Below are 16332 nucleotides of genomic sequence, written 5' to 3'. Positions count from 1 at the left end.
CCTAGGTGTTTTTTGTGCAACTTGACAGGGGAAACAAATAACCATCTCTTCCTACATTGTAAGTTTACTGCTCAAATTTGGAACTTGTTTCTCAACATCACAAGCATGAACTGGACAATGCCAGAACATACATCAGATCTGTTGAGCTGCTGGATTAGGAGGGGAGGCAGAGTAAGAGTCAAAAGAGATGGTGGAAGCTAATACCATCATGTGTATGGTGGTCAGTCTGGAAAGAAAGAAATGGAAGATGTTTTGAAGATAGATCCAATTCCATCCACAAAGTTAAATGGAATTGTATAGTATCTCTACTTTTTTGGTGTAAACAGCTTTGTATAGATGATTTAGACCAGATTATAGATTTGATAGGAAATCTGTAATTATCCCTTTTTGGAGGTAGCCAGCATACCCTTAATGATGAAGAATTCAACCTTACCAGTTTCAAAAAAAACTCATTCCCTCAATCAATATTAACACTTGACACTTCTCGCATGATCTTTATATTTTCTCTTAATCAGTAAAAAAAAGGTTAAGTAGATTGAACTCTGCTATAACTTAACGAAACGTAGAGACACGTGTCCTCTAGTTTTAAAAAATCACAATAAGAGAACTGAGAGGAGAACAAAAATATTTTTGATTACAACTTTTGATCAAATACTGGTGGGATCTCATAACTTAATTATCAATGATTGTTTATACCTCTAACATGACCACTTGATCAAATCAGGAGAGAAGTAGGGTAAATGGCCGATGCTACTGGGCATAAGACAAGAAAACTGAATACACCTAGATTGCCTTTCTCAAGTCACAACATGACCAGAATAGCAGAACATTGCAAGAAAATTGGGAAAGTAGGACCATTTTCTACTACTTCAAAGTAGGAAAATAAACACTTACCTTCTCGTGCTATATTAGACAAGAGCCCCTACTGCTAGCTGTCAACAATCAATCATCAAGAAAATCTCTTTATGGTGCATTCACACATTAATTTCAAGACAACGATGATGAAAAATGTAGAACGTGCTCAGATAAGTGAAGTCAGTAAAACCAGAACATTGACCAACCTAATCGCAGTGTCATGTCATAAACAAAACAGGCACTCTCAGCAACTTCCAAAAGGAAGTTTGTTAGGACAAGGCATGAAAAGGAATCTTATTTAATATCACAGATGATGGCATATGATCAATTATAGGGTTTGTATGCTCACCTATAAAGCCTAACATGGGTCATGCTAGGCATGGTTTCTGAAGTTCTAAGAAGCTGGGATGAAGTAGGAGTAATAGCTAAAAATAGGTGTAGGTGGAAACTCATCCTAGCATGCATGAAGGTTCAAATGGCTACCAGATGTTATATGTGCATGAAGGAAGCAGAAACACACAACCACCTATTTCTACAATGTCAAATAGCAGCAGACTTATGGAGTATGTTTTTAGCTCCTTTTGGCCTCAAATGGGTCATGCCTCAGAATATCAGGGATGTTTTGATTAGCTGGTGTTGCTAGAAAGTTGATAGCACCATCAAGAGAATGTTGGAGGTCTCAAGTTCGAAACCCCTTGCCAGCGAAAGCAAGGGGTTTGCCTTCTGGGTCGAGCTCGTCGCACCAAGCTTGCCTAGTGCAGGTTACCTCTCCCGTGTGGTTTGCGAGCTATTGCATAGCAATGGGGTTTCTACCCTGTGCACACCCAAAAGGTAGCAGCTACGAGTTCCCCTTATCATCAAAAAATAATAATCTGGAAGATGATACCTGCAGCCATTTTTAGGAGTATCTGAAATGAAAGGAATAGAAGATGCTTTGATGGAATATGAACTACCTACCAATCTTTAAAAGCTAATTGCCTCATGTTTTAGTATAGTTGGGTTTATTTATCCCCTCTAGATTCCCCTGATTCATTTTTGAACTTTGTCAGCTCCCTGACTCTTAACTAACAATGTAAAGGAGAGCTGATGTTTTGCAACTAAGCTTTTGTAACTATTATGCATCTACTTGATGCCTGCAATAGAACTAATTACTTCATCAAAAAAAAAAGTCATCCTAGCATGCATCTGGTGGAGAGTGTGGAAGGAGAGGAACTCCAGATGCTATGAAGGTGTAGAAAATGAAATGCAGAAGATCAAGCTTAACTTTATCTTACTGCTCTGTTTTTGGTGTAACCAGTTATACTCTAATGAGTCTATGTCTAATACTGATGTACTTGATTCAGTATAGATAGAGATAGAAGCATTATAGAGTCCCTTTTGTAAATATGGTTTCACTACCTAAGAATTGTTCTAGATATAATACAATGTTAATGTTTATCAACCCAAAAAAAAAAATCACCTGAAATTATAGTATAGCATTTAGCATATTTGAAATGAAAAAAGAGAAAATCAAAACACAAATAATGGCATGTTGATCTTGTTGATTGAAGAGTGTGGATATCTTCGACACATCCACTCACGTGCGAGCCCGACCAATCAAGTATGTTGAAATTCTTTTTTGAAAAGGGATGGTGATGAGACTCGAAACAGGATCTCTACCTGTCCTAATACCATGTTAAAGTTGTGTAACCATATTATCTAAAAGATTAAGCTGTTAGCGGAAGCATACTTTTATTTATTTGAAATGTCTTCAACTGTAAATAGTTGATTTTATTATAACCACAAAGTTTAACTAATATTTATTTTATTTTTATTTTTTTGATAACCGAGAAATCCGTCTGTGACCCGCCCTTTGGACCAATCACAGCCTTCTAAACTCGATGGATAATGGGCCCGCCCCTCTACCCTTCTCCACTTAAATACCGGGCTTCGCTTTGCATGGTGTGGAGCTTGAACCTGTGACCTAAGCCACAAATCCTCCACCTTAACTACTATTAATTTTTAAAAAGAACATACCCAAATACCAAAAAGCATTCATTGCGGAAATTAAGCACTATTTATTTTAAAATGATCGTGGTCTCTGGGACAACTTTTGTGCACCTCGACTAATTCCACGGGATACTTGTCACCTCCCACCAGCAACAAGTACCCGAAATTAAGCACTATTAACAAATTACATTTAGAATAAGATGTGTTTTTGAAAGTATTACGTTCAAGAAAAAGATATAAGTCATAGAATTTACAGGAGAAGTATATATGTATCAATTGTCTCTTTTTTATATACAGTATGGCAAGAGCAAACAAGAGCTCTTTTTACTTGTACCAAATATTATCTTTGTGAAGTACCACTAAGATGGAGTTTACATATGCACAATAGAGAAAAAAAAAACTCACAAGCTAAGGGTAATTTTTAACAAGAGGAAGGTCTCTAAATTTATCTTAATTAGAGCAGATACAAATGTAATTATTTACACTAAAGAAAAATAATAAATAGTTGATATAATAGCTCAAGTAGTTAAGTCAAGGAGAGCATTGATTTAAGGAATTTTTATTTTTTATTTTTAATGACCGTGACTTTCACACCTCAACTAATTCCATGGGATGGTGCCACCTCCCACCATCAACAGGTACCAAATAACTCTATCCACCAAAGCTAGGATAGATGCAAAGAATCACCTAGTATTTTTTGTCTCCGCTGGGACTTGAACATTGATTTTAGGATTTAAGTGCTAACAACAATGCCACTAAAAGATAAACAATGGAAATGGAAAGGAAATCGCCTGCTACCAAGTCAGATCCCAAATTAGTCACAGATGAATTCTGTCCCAAAATATAACCAGGTAATATATGCATGAAGTATAATCTTCACAAACAAAAAGGATACATTCTATGCTTTGTTGTGAACTGTTAAGCTTGGACAACTTTTCTGCCAATTGCGGGCCATCAAAAGCATCATCACCCATCCCTGCAAATACAAGATAAACATTTTTTTGATAATGGTAACAGACAAATACCAGATTGACATGAAAAATATGAATTAGGAAATCGATTTTATGAAGAATTTTATCAAAGAGAGCAGGTTCCAAAAATCAACAATCAGGAAACCAAGCAATCATAGGGACTGGCCAAATATTTAAGAATTTTATCTGGTCTCTGAGTAACACATCACATTTAATCAAACAACCCAACAAATTCATCTGTCAGAAAAAAGTATTCAACCTACATAGTTAATTCATCAGGAGTAGCATGATTAGAAGGTATTGGCTTCGGACATCGCAGGATAGGCTGGACCCCGGTATCTTTCTTCTCTTTTTTTTTTTGAAATGTATGGGTCCAATTTTTAACTTGTATAACTATTGTATAAGGGAGCGTCTTCTTTATGCTTCACTATTACTTACTGGTGAATTAAGAGAAGACATATACTTGATTAAAAATAATGCTGAAAAGTCAGTATCAGCCCAGGGCCTGTCAATCACTCAGCAACACTATGCAACTATATTCCATGAGCAAATGTCTTCAATATGTCTCTTAAGAACTGACCAACTCTTATTGGAGTACAAAATCGCTTAGGTGATTACTATGGCAAACCACCAAAGTTGCCACACAAATAGGTTAAATGCAGCTCCAAACACGAGGAAAAGTAAAATCCCAAAAGTGGAGGACTGAAGAATGAAGAATGTTTATCCTACATGCTTAACAAGACTTCTCTTTAGTTTTTTTTAACTTTATTTTTCTGGATTCCAACTTGTTCGCGTAACCAAATTTGTTGTTGCTTTCTTTAGTTTTTTTCCTTTTTTTTTATGCTGGTGATGTCAAGATCACGTTGCACGCACCTCAACTATTACACTGGGTACCTGCTATTCCTCACTAACACAAGAAACCAGGCCACTCTACCCATGGTGAATCAAACATATAGGAAAAACCGCCTGGCATTTTTTGTCTTCAGTTGGGATTTGAACCTTAGCCCCCTCATGATTCTCCACCCACTTCATTTTCCACCAGAACACACCCTTGGGTGTTTTTGATTGCTTTCAGAAAACTCTAAGGGGCAATTTGATTGGGAACAAATTATCCCAGGATGATAAATTATCTTGGATAAGTTATTCTTTCATGTATATGGGATAACTTATACTATAACTAAGGTATAAATCGTGGGATAAATAATCTAAAGGACTGCATAATCCTCCAACCAAATGCAGGAAAATAGTTCTGCATTTTATCCTTGAGATTATTATACCCTATGTCTCACACCAAACAACTCCTAAGTAGTTTGTTGCACTTCCCATTTAGGATATAATGAGCTTTGGTAATTTCAATGCCGCAAACAAGTGAACAAGAAACTACGCCTCAATACCAAGAGAGAGCTATATGAATCCTACTATGTCACTCCATTTAAATCATCTCAAATAAAGTATCAATATACTATAAAAACAGTCAAATCATCATTTTTCTCAAGTAACAGTAAAAATCATTCTCCTCCTTTTAACTTTTGTCAAACAAAAATGTACCTGACTAAGATAAGACGGAGAAACCCAAAAAGGAAGTATATCCACCTCAGGTTTGCTGTTTCTGTAACAATTAAAGAGAAACCTAAACGGTAGAAATGAAAATTAAAGATAATCAATGGCAACTGTTTTTATGGACGCAAAAAGAAAGAGGAGAAGGTAAGCTTTACCTCAATTTCAGGGGTAAACCCTAACAGACCCGTGGTTCTGCGAGGGTGAAGACGGATGTGGAAACCAGTCTGGGCGGAAGCACAGTCCTAATTGGGGGAAAAAGGACGAGTATAATACAAAATAGAACTAATTTTGGGTCATATCTTTGGAATTATTTTTTTCTTATTAACTTGTATTTTGTAAGAATAATAATGCAATCTTGGAGCATAGTTTAGTTATTGATTTTGTATGATAAATAATATTATAGAAGTAAAATATCTGTGTAACTGTAAAATTAAATTATGAAACATGAATTATGTGTATTATATGAAAGGATTATATTATGAATGTGCATTAATAGATAAGAAAAAAATTGGATCATTTTTTGATTTGTGTATGTCATCCTTGCGTAGGGATCCATTTCTCGATTTGTATGTGTCATTCTTGCGTAGGGGCTAATTTTATCTGTATCGTTCCAATTTTATTGGATGTCGCCGAACGGACCATTAATAGACAATATATTAACCTTAAAGTTTTTTTATGAATATAAGTGTCTTTCACTATGGGTTAGTAAGATATGATCATGGATCCGAATGTGGCAATTCTATTTAGGTTCTAAAGTTGAAAATTTGAAATGTTTTTTTATTCTACATAAAATTTAAAATTATCGCGATAATTGAATATGAAAGGGTATGTGTGCCACATTTTCCTAATTTTTCTCGGGTCTACCTATATCCACTCTCCTTACATCTATTGTAATTAACCTATTACCCTCTTAACTAGGATATTTGTGCATCTTCTCTTCACATATTTGAATCATCTCAATTTTACATCTCTCATCTTGTCCATTGTGAAGTTCACTCTTACCTTATCTCGTATACTTTCATTTGTGATCTCATTTCTCGTAGTACCCCACACATCCATCTCAACATCCTCTTGTTTGCTATTTTCATCTGTTGAACGGTTTTTGACCGAACAACATTTTGTCTCATACAATTTAGTTGGTTTGAACCACTGCTTTATAAACCTTACCTTTAAGGTTGGGTTGGCTTGTAATCCTAGCTTACGTTTGGACTTGTGATATGAAATCATCATTTTAAATCAATATTTGGACATGTGATTGGCATCATGATTTAAAATTATGAGATTCCAAATCGTGATTTTTCATTATTATTATTATTATTATTTATTTATATATATATATATAAAAAAAAAAAATTGACTCATAAGTTTATATTTTGTATTTTGTAAAAAAGACTTCTCATTTTAAATTTTACAAAAAATACAACAACAAAAAAACACTTATGTTCGTCATTAGAGACGTCAAAATGGGCTTGCATGGAGCCAACCCAACCCAACTCGTTATTGGGGTAGGGTTGGGATATGATTTTTCAAGCCCATTTTAAAACTATGGTTTATAAGCGCGGCCCATATAAGCTCTTAGCCCTTGAGGCTTGATCGGGGTCGGGTCGGGGATGGCCCATGGGCCAAAACTTTTTACTTAAGGGTAACTTACAACGATCTCACTAGTATATAAGCTAGTTACCTAAATGAACGTTATGTCGTAATATTATGAATCTTACCAAATTTTGGTAAGTCAAGATACATGTATCGCAAAATATATGGACTCAAAATTAGATTAATTTGTTCTAGATACACTCTATCCAAGTGGATTTGCATGTATCTAGGATATATAGACAAATCTCGCGCCCTCACCTCCCTCCCATCTTGCTTGTCACTCTCTTATCTCACTCACGTATCTAGTATGCGAGATACATGCTAATCACACTAGATTTTTTGCTAGTGTTACTGAAACAACAACATTGTTTGTCATATTTGTATTGAAAATCTTCTAATTTTCTTGATGTTATAAAATTTGAAGTTTGAAAAAAAGAAAGACTAGCCCACCCCAGCCCTCGACCATTCTAGGGTTGGGTTGAGCATTTTCAAGCCCTTATAAATGAATGGTCGGTCTGCCCTAGCCCTTCAAATTTCTTGGCATGTGAGGCTTGGGTCGGGCGGGGGTTGGGCCGACCTTTTTTGACTACTCTACTCATCATGAAGAGATTGTATGTATCATGTGAAAGAATTATATTAATTAATTAGTACTAGAGTCTTTATAATTTATGTGAATTTGAAAGATTGTAATCACAAACATTCATTTATAAAAGAAACATAAAGTTATGCGATTTTTCAAGAGGAAATTTTAGATATAGCAAAGATAAATATCTTATTTGTATGCTATAGCTATAGTTTGCATAATTGTGTTCCATAGCAAATTTTATGTTTGTTATGGAGCTACTAATCTGTATATTTCAGGATTCATTCGAAGCTATATACAATTTTATTTTTTAAATAAATTTAATAAAAGACTGTAAATTTTGTTACAATAAAGGAAGACAATCGTTAAACTCACGCAAAAAGATCTCTTTCCTTCTACGACTTCTTCATCATTAGTGACTCCATTGTAACTGGGTAGTGACCCCATTGTAAATGGGTAAATCACATCGATCAAGCTTTGGTGATTCTCTTCAAGCAATCGAGATCAAATCAATTTTAGAGATAACAAGAGGAGCTAAAATGTATTTCATGCCGAAAAATGCTTGGATTTTACCTTTTTTTTAAAGATCGAAATTGGTGTTCTTCGTGTATTGAAACTCATTTTTGCTTTTAAACATTCATCAATTGAATGAACAATTCGAATTGTATTTTTTAGATGTAATCGATTCTAACTCATATAGTCACAATCACTGTTCGAATTCAAGTAAGATCAACCGTTGAATTATGCGAAAATTTGTGCTTGTATAATGTTCTGGAAGATATTGTTATTTATCCTTCATTTTTGAAAGTATTGTTCGAATTCGAGTAAGATCATCCGTTTATTTCTGCAAAAAATTGTGATTCTATAATGTTGTGGAAGATATTGTTGTTTATCCTTCATTTTTGAAAGTAGATTTGTTTTTTGAAAGTCATTAATTTACAGTATTGTATATTATGATACTAACCTATATTGTTTGTTCTTATTTGCATATTTGTTGTCGTTAATTTGAATCTATGAATGAACAATGAAATTGTATATATATACAATACAAGTTCGTACTTAGTTCTGATAGTTTAGTTTGTATATGTATAATTAAGTCTTTTATGTTATGCTTGTCAATTATATATTTATTTGTAGTTGTAGTTTATATATATATATATACTCTTTGTATATGTATATACGTAGAATATGTATATGATTTAGTCTGTTATGTATAATCTTATATTTTGTGGTTCAATTTTTGTGAACTTGCATATTAATTCAGTCAGGCTCGTGTTTTGTTGTGATAATTTAGTTTGTATATTATATACAATATGTATAAGTATATGTCTATTATGTTAGGCTTGTCAATTGAATATTTGTATATGGCTGTAATTTGTATATGTAAATAAACTTTGTATAAGAATATATTTGGCATCTGTATATTAAATTGACTTGGCTATAATTTGTTAAGTATATGTTTTTTTTTGTTGTGATTTTTTTATCTGTATATTTCGGTAATCTTGCCAATTTATATACAATTTGATTTTAAAAAATAAATAAAGAAAAATGTGCTAATTTCTGTTACAAAAAAAGAAGAAGAAAATCGCTAAACTCACGCACATTATATTTTAATAGGATTTCATTCCTTCTACGACTTCTTCATTAGTTGGGACTCCATTGTATATGTATAAACAAACTAAAACATAGTAATTGTTTATAAACAAAATTACTACATATATACATAAAGAGATTATACAGATATGACGAGAGGGAGTTGCTCGGATGGTAAGCACCCCTCACTTCCAACCCGAAGGTTGCGAGTTTGAGTCACCAAGGGAGTAAATGGGGTGGGAGCTCCTAGGGAGGGTAAAAATAAAAAATAAAAATTTATATAGATATGTATTGTTATGTATAACTATGGAAAATATACAAACAACAAATTATATACAAACAAATGCTAATATCTACTGCCACTTGTATATAAAGTGTCTTTTGTGCAAAATTTATAGAATATGTATAAACAAACTAAAACATAGTAATTGTATATAAACAAAATTATCACATATATACTTAAAGAAATTATACAGACAGGTCTTGTTATGTATAACTATGACACATATACAAACAACAAATTATATACAAACAAATGCAATATATATACAATAGATTTTTATACAACATATAATTGTATAAAGGAAATTCATATGCATGATAATGGTGTATACAAACAAATAATAAAAAAATTATACAAATATGTAAAAACAAACAAATAAGAGAAAGTATTACTATATATATACAAAAGAGCTTATTATACAATCATAAAATAGAACTCAATAATTACTGTTTATACATATACTTTAACTTCTTCAGATCCATCCGGTTCCACTAAGCCAGGGACAATGTCTTCAGATGATTTTGATTGATCGCTGGTAGAATCATTTGCTTTTGCTTTCCTCTTCTTTGTTGAATTATCTTCGCCTTTTGTATTTGACTTTGTGATAATTTCATCCATTCTAATTGGGTCATTTTCAAACTTGGATCTGAAAAATTGAAAAAAAAATCGATTTAGACAGGTTTTGGCGGTACCTGAAATTTTTGAAGTCGCAATTGAGAGCGTAGTGGTGAAGATTTGAAATTCAAGCTAATTTTGTGGAGAGAATTTAGGAGAAATTGAAGGGTATGTGAGAGAGGAAGGAGATGAAGTGAATTGTATAAAAGGAATAACTTCCGTTTTTTTATTTACTTATACAAATTCGTGGGACCCGTCAGTAGCAAGATATGCGAAACTATAGCTACTCAAAGGAAATAAATGAAACAATAGCTATGTTATTTATTTTAGATTAATAGTTTGTCATTATGCACAATTTACCCATTAATTTGTTCTTGATACACTCTATCCAAGTGGATTTGCATGTATCTAGGATACATAGACAAAATCTTGCGCCCTCACCTCCCTCCCATCTTGCTTGTCACTCTCTTATCTCACTCGCGTATCTGGTATGCGAGATACATGCTAATCACGCTAGATTTTTTGCTAGTGTTATTGAAACAACAACATTGTTTGTCATATTTGAATTGAAAAACTTCTCATTTTCTTTATGTTATAGAATTTGAAGTTTGAAAAAAAAGAAGACTAGCCCACCCCAGCCCTCGACCCTTCTAGGGTTGGGTTGAGCATTTTCAAGCCCTTCTAAATGAATGGTCGGTATGCCCTAGCCCTTCAAATTTCTTGGCCCGTGAGGCTTGGGTCGGGTGGGGGTTGGGCCAACCTTTTTTGACAACTCTACTCATCATGAAGAGATTGTATGTATCATGTGAAAGAATTATATTAATTAATTAGTACTAGAGTCTTTATAATTTATGTGAATTTGAAAGATTGTAATCACAAACATTAATTTATAAAAGAAACATAAAGTTATGCGATTTTTCAATGCGATGTCTTGAATATATTCCTTCATACCAACACACTCTAAAAGGACATATTTTAAATTTAAAAAAAATATTGTAATAGAATAAGTAAGTATATTTTTACATAATAAGAAGTAATGGATAATATCAATACTCATATAATAGACTTCTAATCTAATAAATTAGATTTAGAAAAAGTATATTCAAATTTTAAATTGATTAAACATAATTTTAACTCCAACTTCAACTTTAAAAATCCCAAATAAAGTGAACTATATTTGATTTTAACGGTCACTCCAACTTGAACTTTAAAAATCCCAAAATCAAGTGAATTATATTTGATTTTAATGGTGAAACACACATTTAATCCTAACTCTCCCGCGGATATGCTAGATTTTTGTTACTGCATATCATCTTTCATTTGTAAATTTCGTGTAATTTTAAACTTAATCTAAATCAAGGAATTTATCAATCAAAATTTGATTAATTATCCAATTACCGAAAAAGATTAAACCCCACTTTGAGTTGAATCGGATTCGTTAGAGCAATTAATAATTGCTAAACACCATTAGAGCAAAAATAACAATTAATTATCGGTAATGAAAATGTGCAGAACTTATGGGGGAGTTTTGGAACTATAAATTGTTGAGAAAGGAGAAAAGGGGAATTAAATGATCCGGTCAACTCTTCTTCTCGTTCATTACGCCCGTCTATATCTAGAGAGCTCCAGAGAGAAAATAATGTTGGTGGTTCATGAAATGGAGGATACTCATGGTTCCCTCCTACACCTGGTAAGTTAATTCTCTTTTACTTTTACAAATGCACATTATATACTACATTCACTTAACTAGCTACCAAGTTTGAAACAGCACACAAATTAAAAATCTCAAGCTTTTGATGATATACTTTTTCATTCGAATTTGATGCAAATTGTTATCGTGTTGTGGAAATTAAGCTACGGGTGGGAGTGCCTGCTCATCTCAACCAAGATTCTGAATGCACCATTCAGGAGCAAGACCGATTCATGCCAATAGCAAACGTGATTAGAGTCATGCGCCGGATCCTTCCTCCCCGTGCCAAGATATCTGATGACTCCAAACAGACCATCCAAGAATGTGTCTCTGAGTTCATAAGCTTTGTAACTGGTGAAGCCAATGAGCGTTGCCAGCGTAAGACCATCACTGCTGAAGATGTGCTTTGGGCAATGAGCAAGCTTGGTTTTGATGACTACATTGAACCCTTAACTTTCTACCTGCATCGTTATCGTGAGTTTGATGGTGGTGAGCGTGTAACTTTGAGAGGGGAGAAGCGCCCAATGCTTGATCACCTGCTGCCTCCAATAGCTCATCACCATGCAGGTCCACCACCAATGGCCAGCCAACACTAGTTATATGCAGGGGGATGGGATCACTTCTCAGTGTGCTGTGGAAAGTGATGACTCTCTTACAGAGGAGTGGTGCGATCAGTTTCTCTGCTGAAGGAATTGATTGAGCTGTTGTTGAAACTTCAAGTTTCTCTGTTACCTAATCTAGGATACTTCTTTGCAAAGTTTAGGAATGTTTCTTTCCAACTAAGTGAGCTGAATGGTGGCCTCTCCAATCGGTTGTTAGCATAGTATATAATGCTGCCTGGTCTATTTTGAGTATTCGGTTAGTGGTTGCTTGTGACTTGTTTTTATTTTGATGCAAAATCCTTAAAACCAATCTACACCTTCGGGCCTTGATCAATTTTCTGTAATGGATTACACAGTGCAGGAAGAACACTTAGCTAGGACAGTATTTTGGTCAAATCTATCAGAGAAAAAAAAAGCATATCATCTGTTTGCCATCTAAAGTTTGCTGAAGCATAATACATCAAAATTATTCTTCCCAACATGCTTATGTACCCAAAAAGATGAGGAACAACACGAGGAAGAAACAAAGTCATATAGTGCAAAAAGAAAACTGAAGCCAAGCACCTTCTCAATAAGGCGAGCTTCACTGTAATTGCCGTCTCTCCAGGACAAGTTCTGGAGAACAAAGATGATACCACCAACTATTCTGATAGGATCTAGTGGAAGCTTTTGAAACTTCAACTCTCAATGCACTGTCTTTTAGAACCTTGATCATCTTTCTCTTCACTCTCTTCTTCCAGTTCAATATCACGTATTTTTATCTCGTGATCATCTTTCCCTTCCGTATCTTCATCCTGTTCAATATCATTATCACCCTCACATCTTTTCCTCTGTGGAATCACTTCAAAGAATGAAGTTTTCCAGTCTCCTGTCTCCAAGTATTTCAGAAGTATCTCTACCACTTGATTGACTGTAAGGACCTGCACAAGAAAAATACATGTTAGACAAACAGTGTTTTCACAATTTTCTACACATACCATATAGTAAACTGGCCACTAACAATTTATTGGCAAGAAAAGAGAATCTACTATTGACCATTTTACCAGTCTAACAACAAAAAATTGGAGCATTCAGACTTTCCATATGTTACCACCAATCATATGTTCTCTCAAGATCCAAGAGCCCCATGATACACCTAACCTTTATGTGCCCTCTATTGAAGAACCCCATGACCTGAGCATATTAGCGTTCAGTTCGTTGATTTGAAATATTTTGGTTTCAGAGTTTTTATACATGGATAAACGACTTTAAGGAAGCACATCTAGACTCCTCAACTTGTCTCCACTGTGTCAGTTGAACACTCCAACTTACGAAATGATCATCTAGACATCTCCAATTATGTGTCACTTCAGCATTTGGTGTCCATGAGACACAATGAGGACAAGTTGAAGTGTCTAGATGTGCATTCTCAAAGTAATATTTAGTTGTCACTTGTCAACTGAGGCCAAGTTAAAGTGTCTATCTATGTATTATGCCTTCTTAATTAATGTTAAATTAGAGGTGTAATGACTTCAATTATTTTGTTCTTTTTGCTGGAAATTCTAAACATGCATGGAAAAAAAATTAATTAAACTCATAAGCCAGAAATAACTCAATACAGTACATATCTCAATTTTCAAGTAGAGGAGAAATGATTTAATGTCTTTATTATAAAAGAAACCATTATGGCTATCCTTTTACACTAATCATTTGGTTTCTGACTTTTTCATATTACATAGTGATGATTTGAAGGTGGAAGCAGGAGATGATGCCTATTGATTAAGATAGAAAAATTAGCTGGCAAATGGCTCTTGAGCTGTTTAGAACCCCTTTTCAACCCATTTTATAACAGGTTCAAAACCGCTTGACCCATATTTTAAACGGAATGGTTAAAATAGGTTGAGAGCGGATGGGTTGTGGGGTGGGGGATGGGGGATGGGGCACACAAAAATCAGTTGATTAGCCAGCATTAGTTGTGCCAAAAGATATAAGATTCACTATTCATGCATCTGCCTAGTGGCTTCAAATTTCAATGATACACTACTGGATCAATCATGTTGCTTATATTAAAAACATCTTTTCTGACAACATATATGCTCAAAATGATAAACCAAAACATTACTAGAAAGATAATGGTGCCACTAAATACATATAAGATAATTAGAGGTCCAACATCTTTGATATATTGATCAAGATTCAAGGTAATATTGAATTATTACCATAGAACTGGATAGCTTAAAGTGGTGCATATTGAAGGAAACACAAACAAGATTCTTTTGGCTTCAAGATAAACCTGAATAGCCAGTCTCTCAGACTAGTATGTATGTCCTATGATCTCCCAGTGCCTATTGAATAATTCAATCCTGAACTCTCAGTTCTAGGAAGTTTCAATTCACTATGAAATACCAGCAACAATTTGAAACTAACAGTTTATACATGTTATTGCTAGTGATGTGTCTTTTACCTCGGAATACATTCATATGTTAAGCATTTCGATGCTTTAACTCTATGGAGACCCTAACCCTAGTACTCTAGAAAACTATGAGTCAATAATCCAATCTGCTGATTATTAACATCCTTTAACAAGAGAGGTCAAAGCACCCAACTTTATATTATCTGGAAAAAAAAGCATAGCACTTCATTGATGTCCTACAGAAACATGGCAAAGCATTTAAAGAAAGTTCATCTAGCAAGTCAAGAAACAGTCTTTAGATTTTCTTCCAGCATAGATAAAGGGAGCAGTCTCTTTAGTGTTCAGCTTCAAAACATATTGAGAGGCTTACTAGTCAGTGCTGTTTTTCAGGTGAATTAACTGAGGCACATAGAGTAGTAGCACACCTTAAATAATCGTCTTAACCAGCAAACACAATTGTCAAGCATAAAGAAGGTTGCAAGCACTCAGATATTACCTCATTAACATAGTTTACAATGCAGGGTCTGAAGGCAACATAGAGAAGTAGCTCAATGATTTATTGATTCACAATACTGAACATACCTGGGAACTAGACATCTTTAGGTAAGTTCCTATTGGGAGTTTTGCTGTTTGAATCCCTTGGTCTTCTGCTTTTTTCATGGTTAGCCCTTTCCACCGATTCCTATCCACCAACCCACCAATGATATATATATGCTTTGGATCAAGGACGTCTAGCGTTGTTTCTGAGTCTGCAGTAAGATATACAAGGCGTTCCTTCTGATCTTGGAATGCCTCAATATATGGCCGGTTCTCCTTTTCAATTACCCACTTGTCAAAACCTGGTAGTCTTTGCAACTGAGCTTGCATTTCTCCTTGACAGCCAGTCAACCAGAGGTGAGCAGGACAACTACACCTTCCATTCACCGCATAACAGTACATGATCTGCCATAAGTCCAATAGCTTTAGCTTGTTCGCTTCGAACATGTAAGATAAAAGTGCATTTGTAAAGCAGCAAGAAACAGGAAGAATTAATTCAAGATTCAGCTTCATGCCATGGGTATTCAAGTATTCTGCAACTGTCACAGAAACCCTATACAACCAAATCAGGTAAAGGATATTGAAACAAAAAACAGTGACTTTAGGCTTCAAGAATCTAACATCGAAAGTATTTTATGTGAAAAAGGCACTATTTCACCAAAAATGTGTTTAGTGTAAAATTGAAACTTAACAAAAAAAGAAGAAAGAAACCTGTTGAACGAGGCTATGGAGCTCACTGGAATTCATGAGGTGATCAAACTCGAGATCAATAACTACATTTTGGCCATTTTCTTTAGCTTTAGTGAGCCTCTGCATCTTCTTTCCTTTTTCATCTGAGCGTTGGTCCATTCTCTCTTTCCTTAAGCACTTCCTCGACTCTATCAACTGTTGTTTCTCCTCTTCGGTGGCGCCAGCCAGCTTCTCCTCCCATTCCTTACGCTTGCGCTCCCCTTCTCTCTTCTTCTGCTCTTTCAGCAATGCCTTTTTCTCCGCCTTTTTGACCTCGTATCGTTGCTGCTTCAACAGTTTCTTCTGTGCGTTCTTCGACAGCGGTGGACATGGCTGCTGC

At 34.6% G+C, this 16332-nt stretch overlaps 3 protein-coding genes across 5 annotated transcripts in view; 1 reads left to right on the top strand and 2 right to left on the bottom strand.

Moving 5' to 3' along the window:
- LOC102585278 (regulation of nuclear pre-mRNA domain-containing protein 1B-like) overlaps positions 1-5656 on the bottom strand; it is a 20750-nt gene extending 15094 nt beyond the window's left edge. The window contains exons 1-3 of one of the 2 annotated variants that reach the window (XM_015310894.1): positions 5531-5656; positions 5364-5445; positions 3740-3820 (exon numbers count right to left, since the gene is read on the bottom strand). In XM_015310894.1, coding sequence (XP_015166380.1) covers positions 3740-3818 — 79 coding nt within the window. In that variant the 5' untranslated portion in view covers positions 3819-3820; positions 5364-5445; positions 5531-5656. The remainder of the gene's footprint in view (positions 1-3739; positions 3821-5363; positions 5446-5530) is intronic. The other variant, XM_006352259.2, reaches the window with a different exon arrangement.
- A 6007-nt stretch (positions 5657-11663) lies between these two features.
- Positions 11664-12571, top strand: LOC107061531 (nuclear transcription factor Y subunit B-6). Its single transcript, XM_015310893.1, has 2 exons — positions 11664-11732; positions 11897-12571. Exons 1-2 carry the CDS (start codon positions 11682-11684, stop codon positions 12326-12328), a joined length of 483 nt encoding a protein of 160 aa, XP_015166379.1. The 5' UTR covers positions 11664-11681; the 3' UTR covers positions 12329-12571.
- Positions 12572-12790: 219 nt separating this feature from the next.
- The window catches only part of LOC102584959 (tRNA (guanine(9)-N1)-methyltransferase), a 3929-nt gene continuing 387 nt past the window's right edge, over positions 12791-16332 (bottom strand). Inside the window, exons 2-4 of one of the 2 annotated variants that reach the window (XM_006352258.2) lie at positions 15975-16330; positions 15309-15668; positions 12791-13254 (exon numbers count right to left, since the gene is read on the bottom strand). In XM_006352258.2, coding sequence (XP_006352320.1) covers positions 13012-13254; positions 15309-15668; positions 15975-16330 — 959 coding nt within the window. In that variant the 3' untranslated portion in view covers positions 12791-13011. Of the gene's footprint in view, positions 13255-15308; positions 15669-15974 lie in introns of both variants that reach the window. The other variant, XM_015310892.1, reaches the window with a different exon arrangement.

The sequence above is a fragment of the Solanum tuberosum genome, unplaced genomic scaffold (assembly GCF_000226075.1).
Source record: "Solanum tuberosum cultivar DM 1-3 516 R44 unplaced genomic scaffold, SolTub_3.0 scf00148, whole genome shotgun sequence".
Classification (NCBI taxonomy): Eukaryota; Viridiplantae; Streptophyta; class Magnoliopsida; order Solanales; family Solanaceae; genus Solanum; species Solanum tuberosum.
The sequence above is the reverse complement of the archived record's forward strand: the minus strand, read 5'-3'. Positions and strand labels throughout refer to the sequence as shown.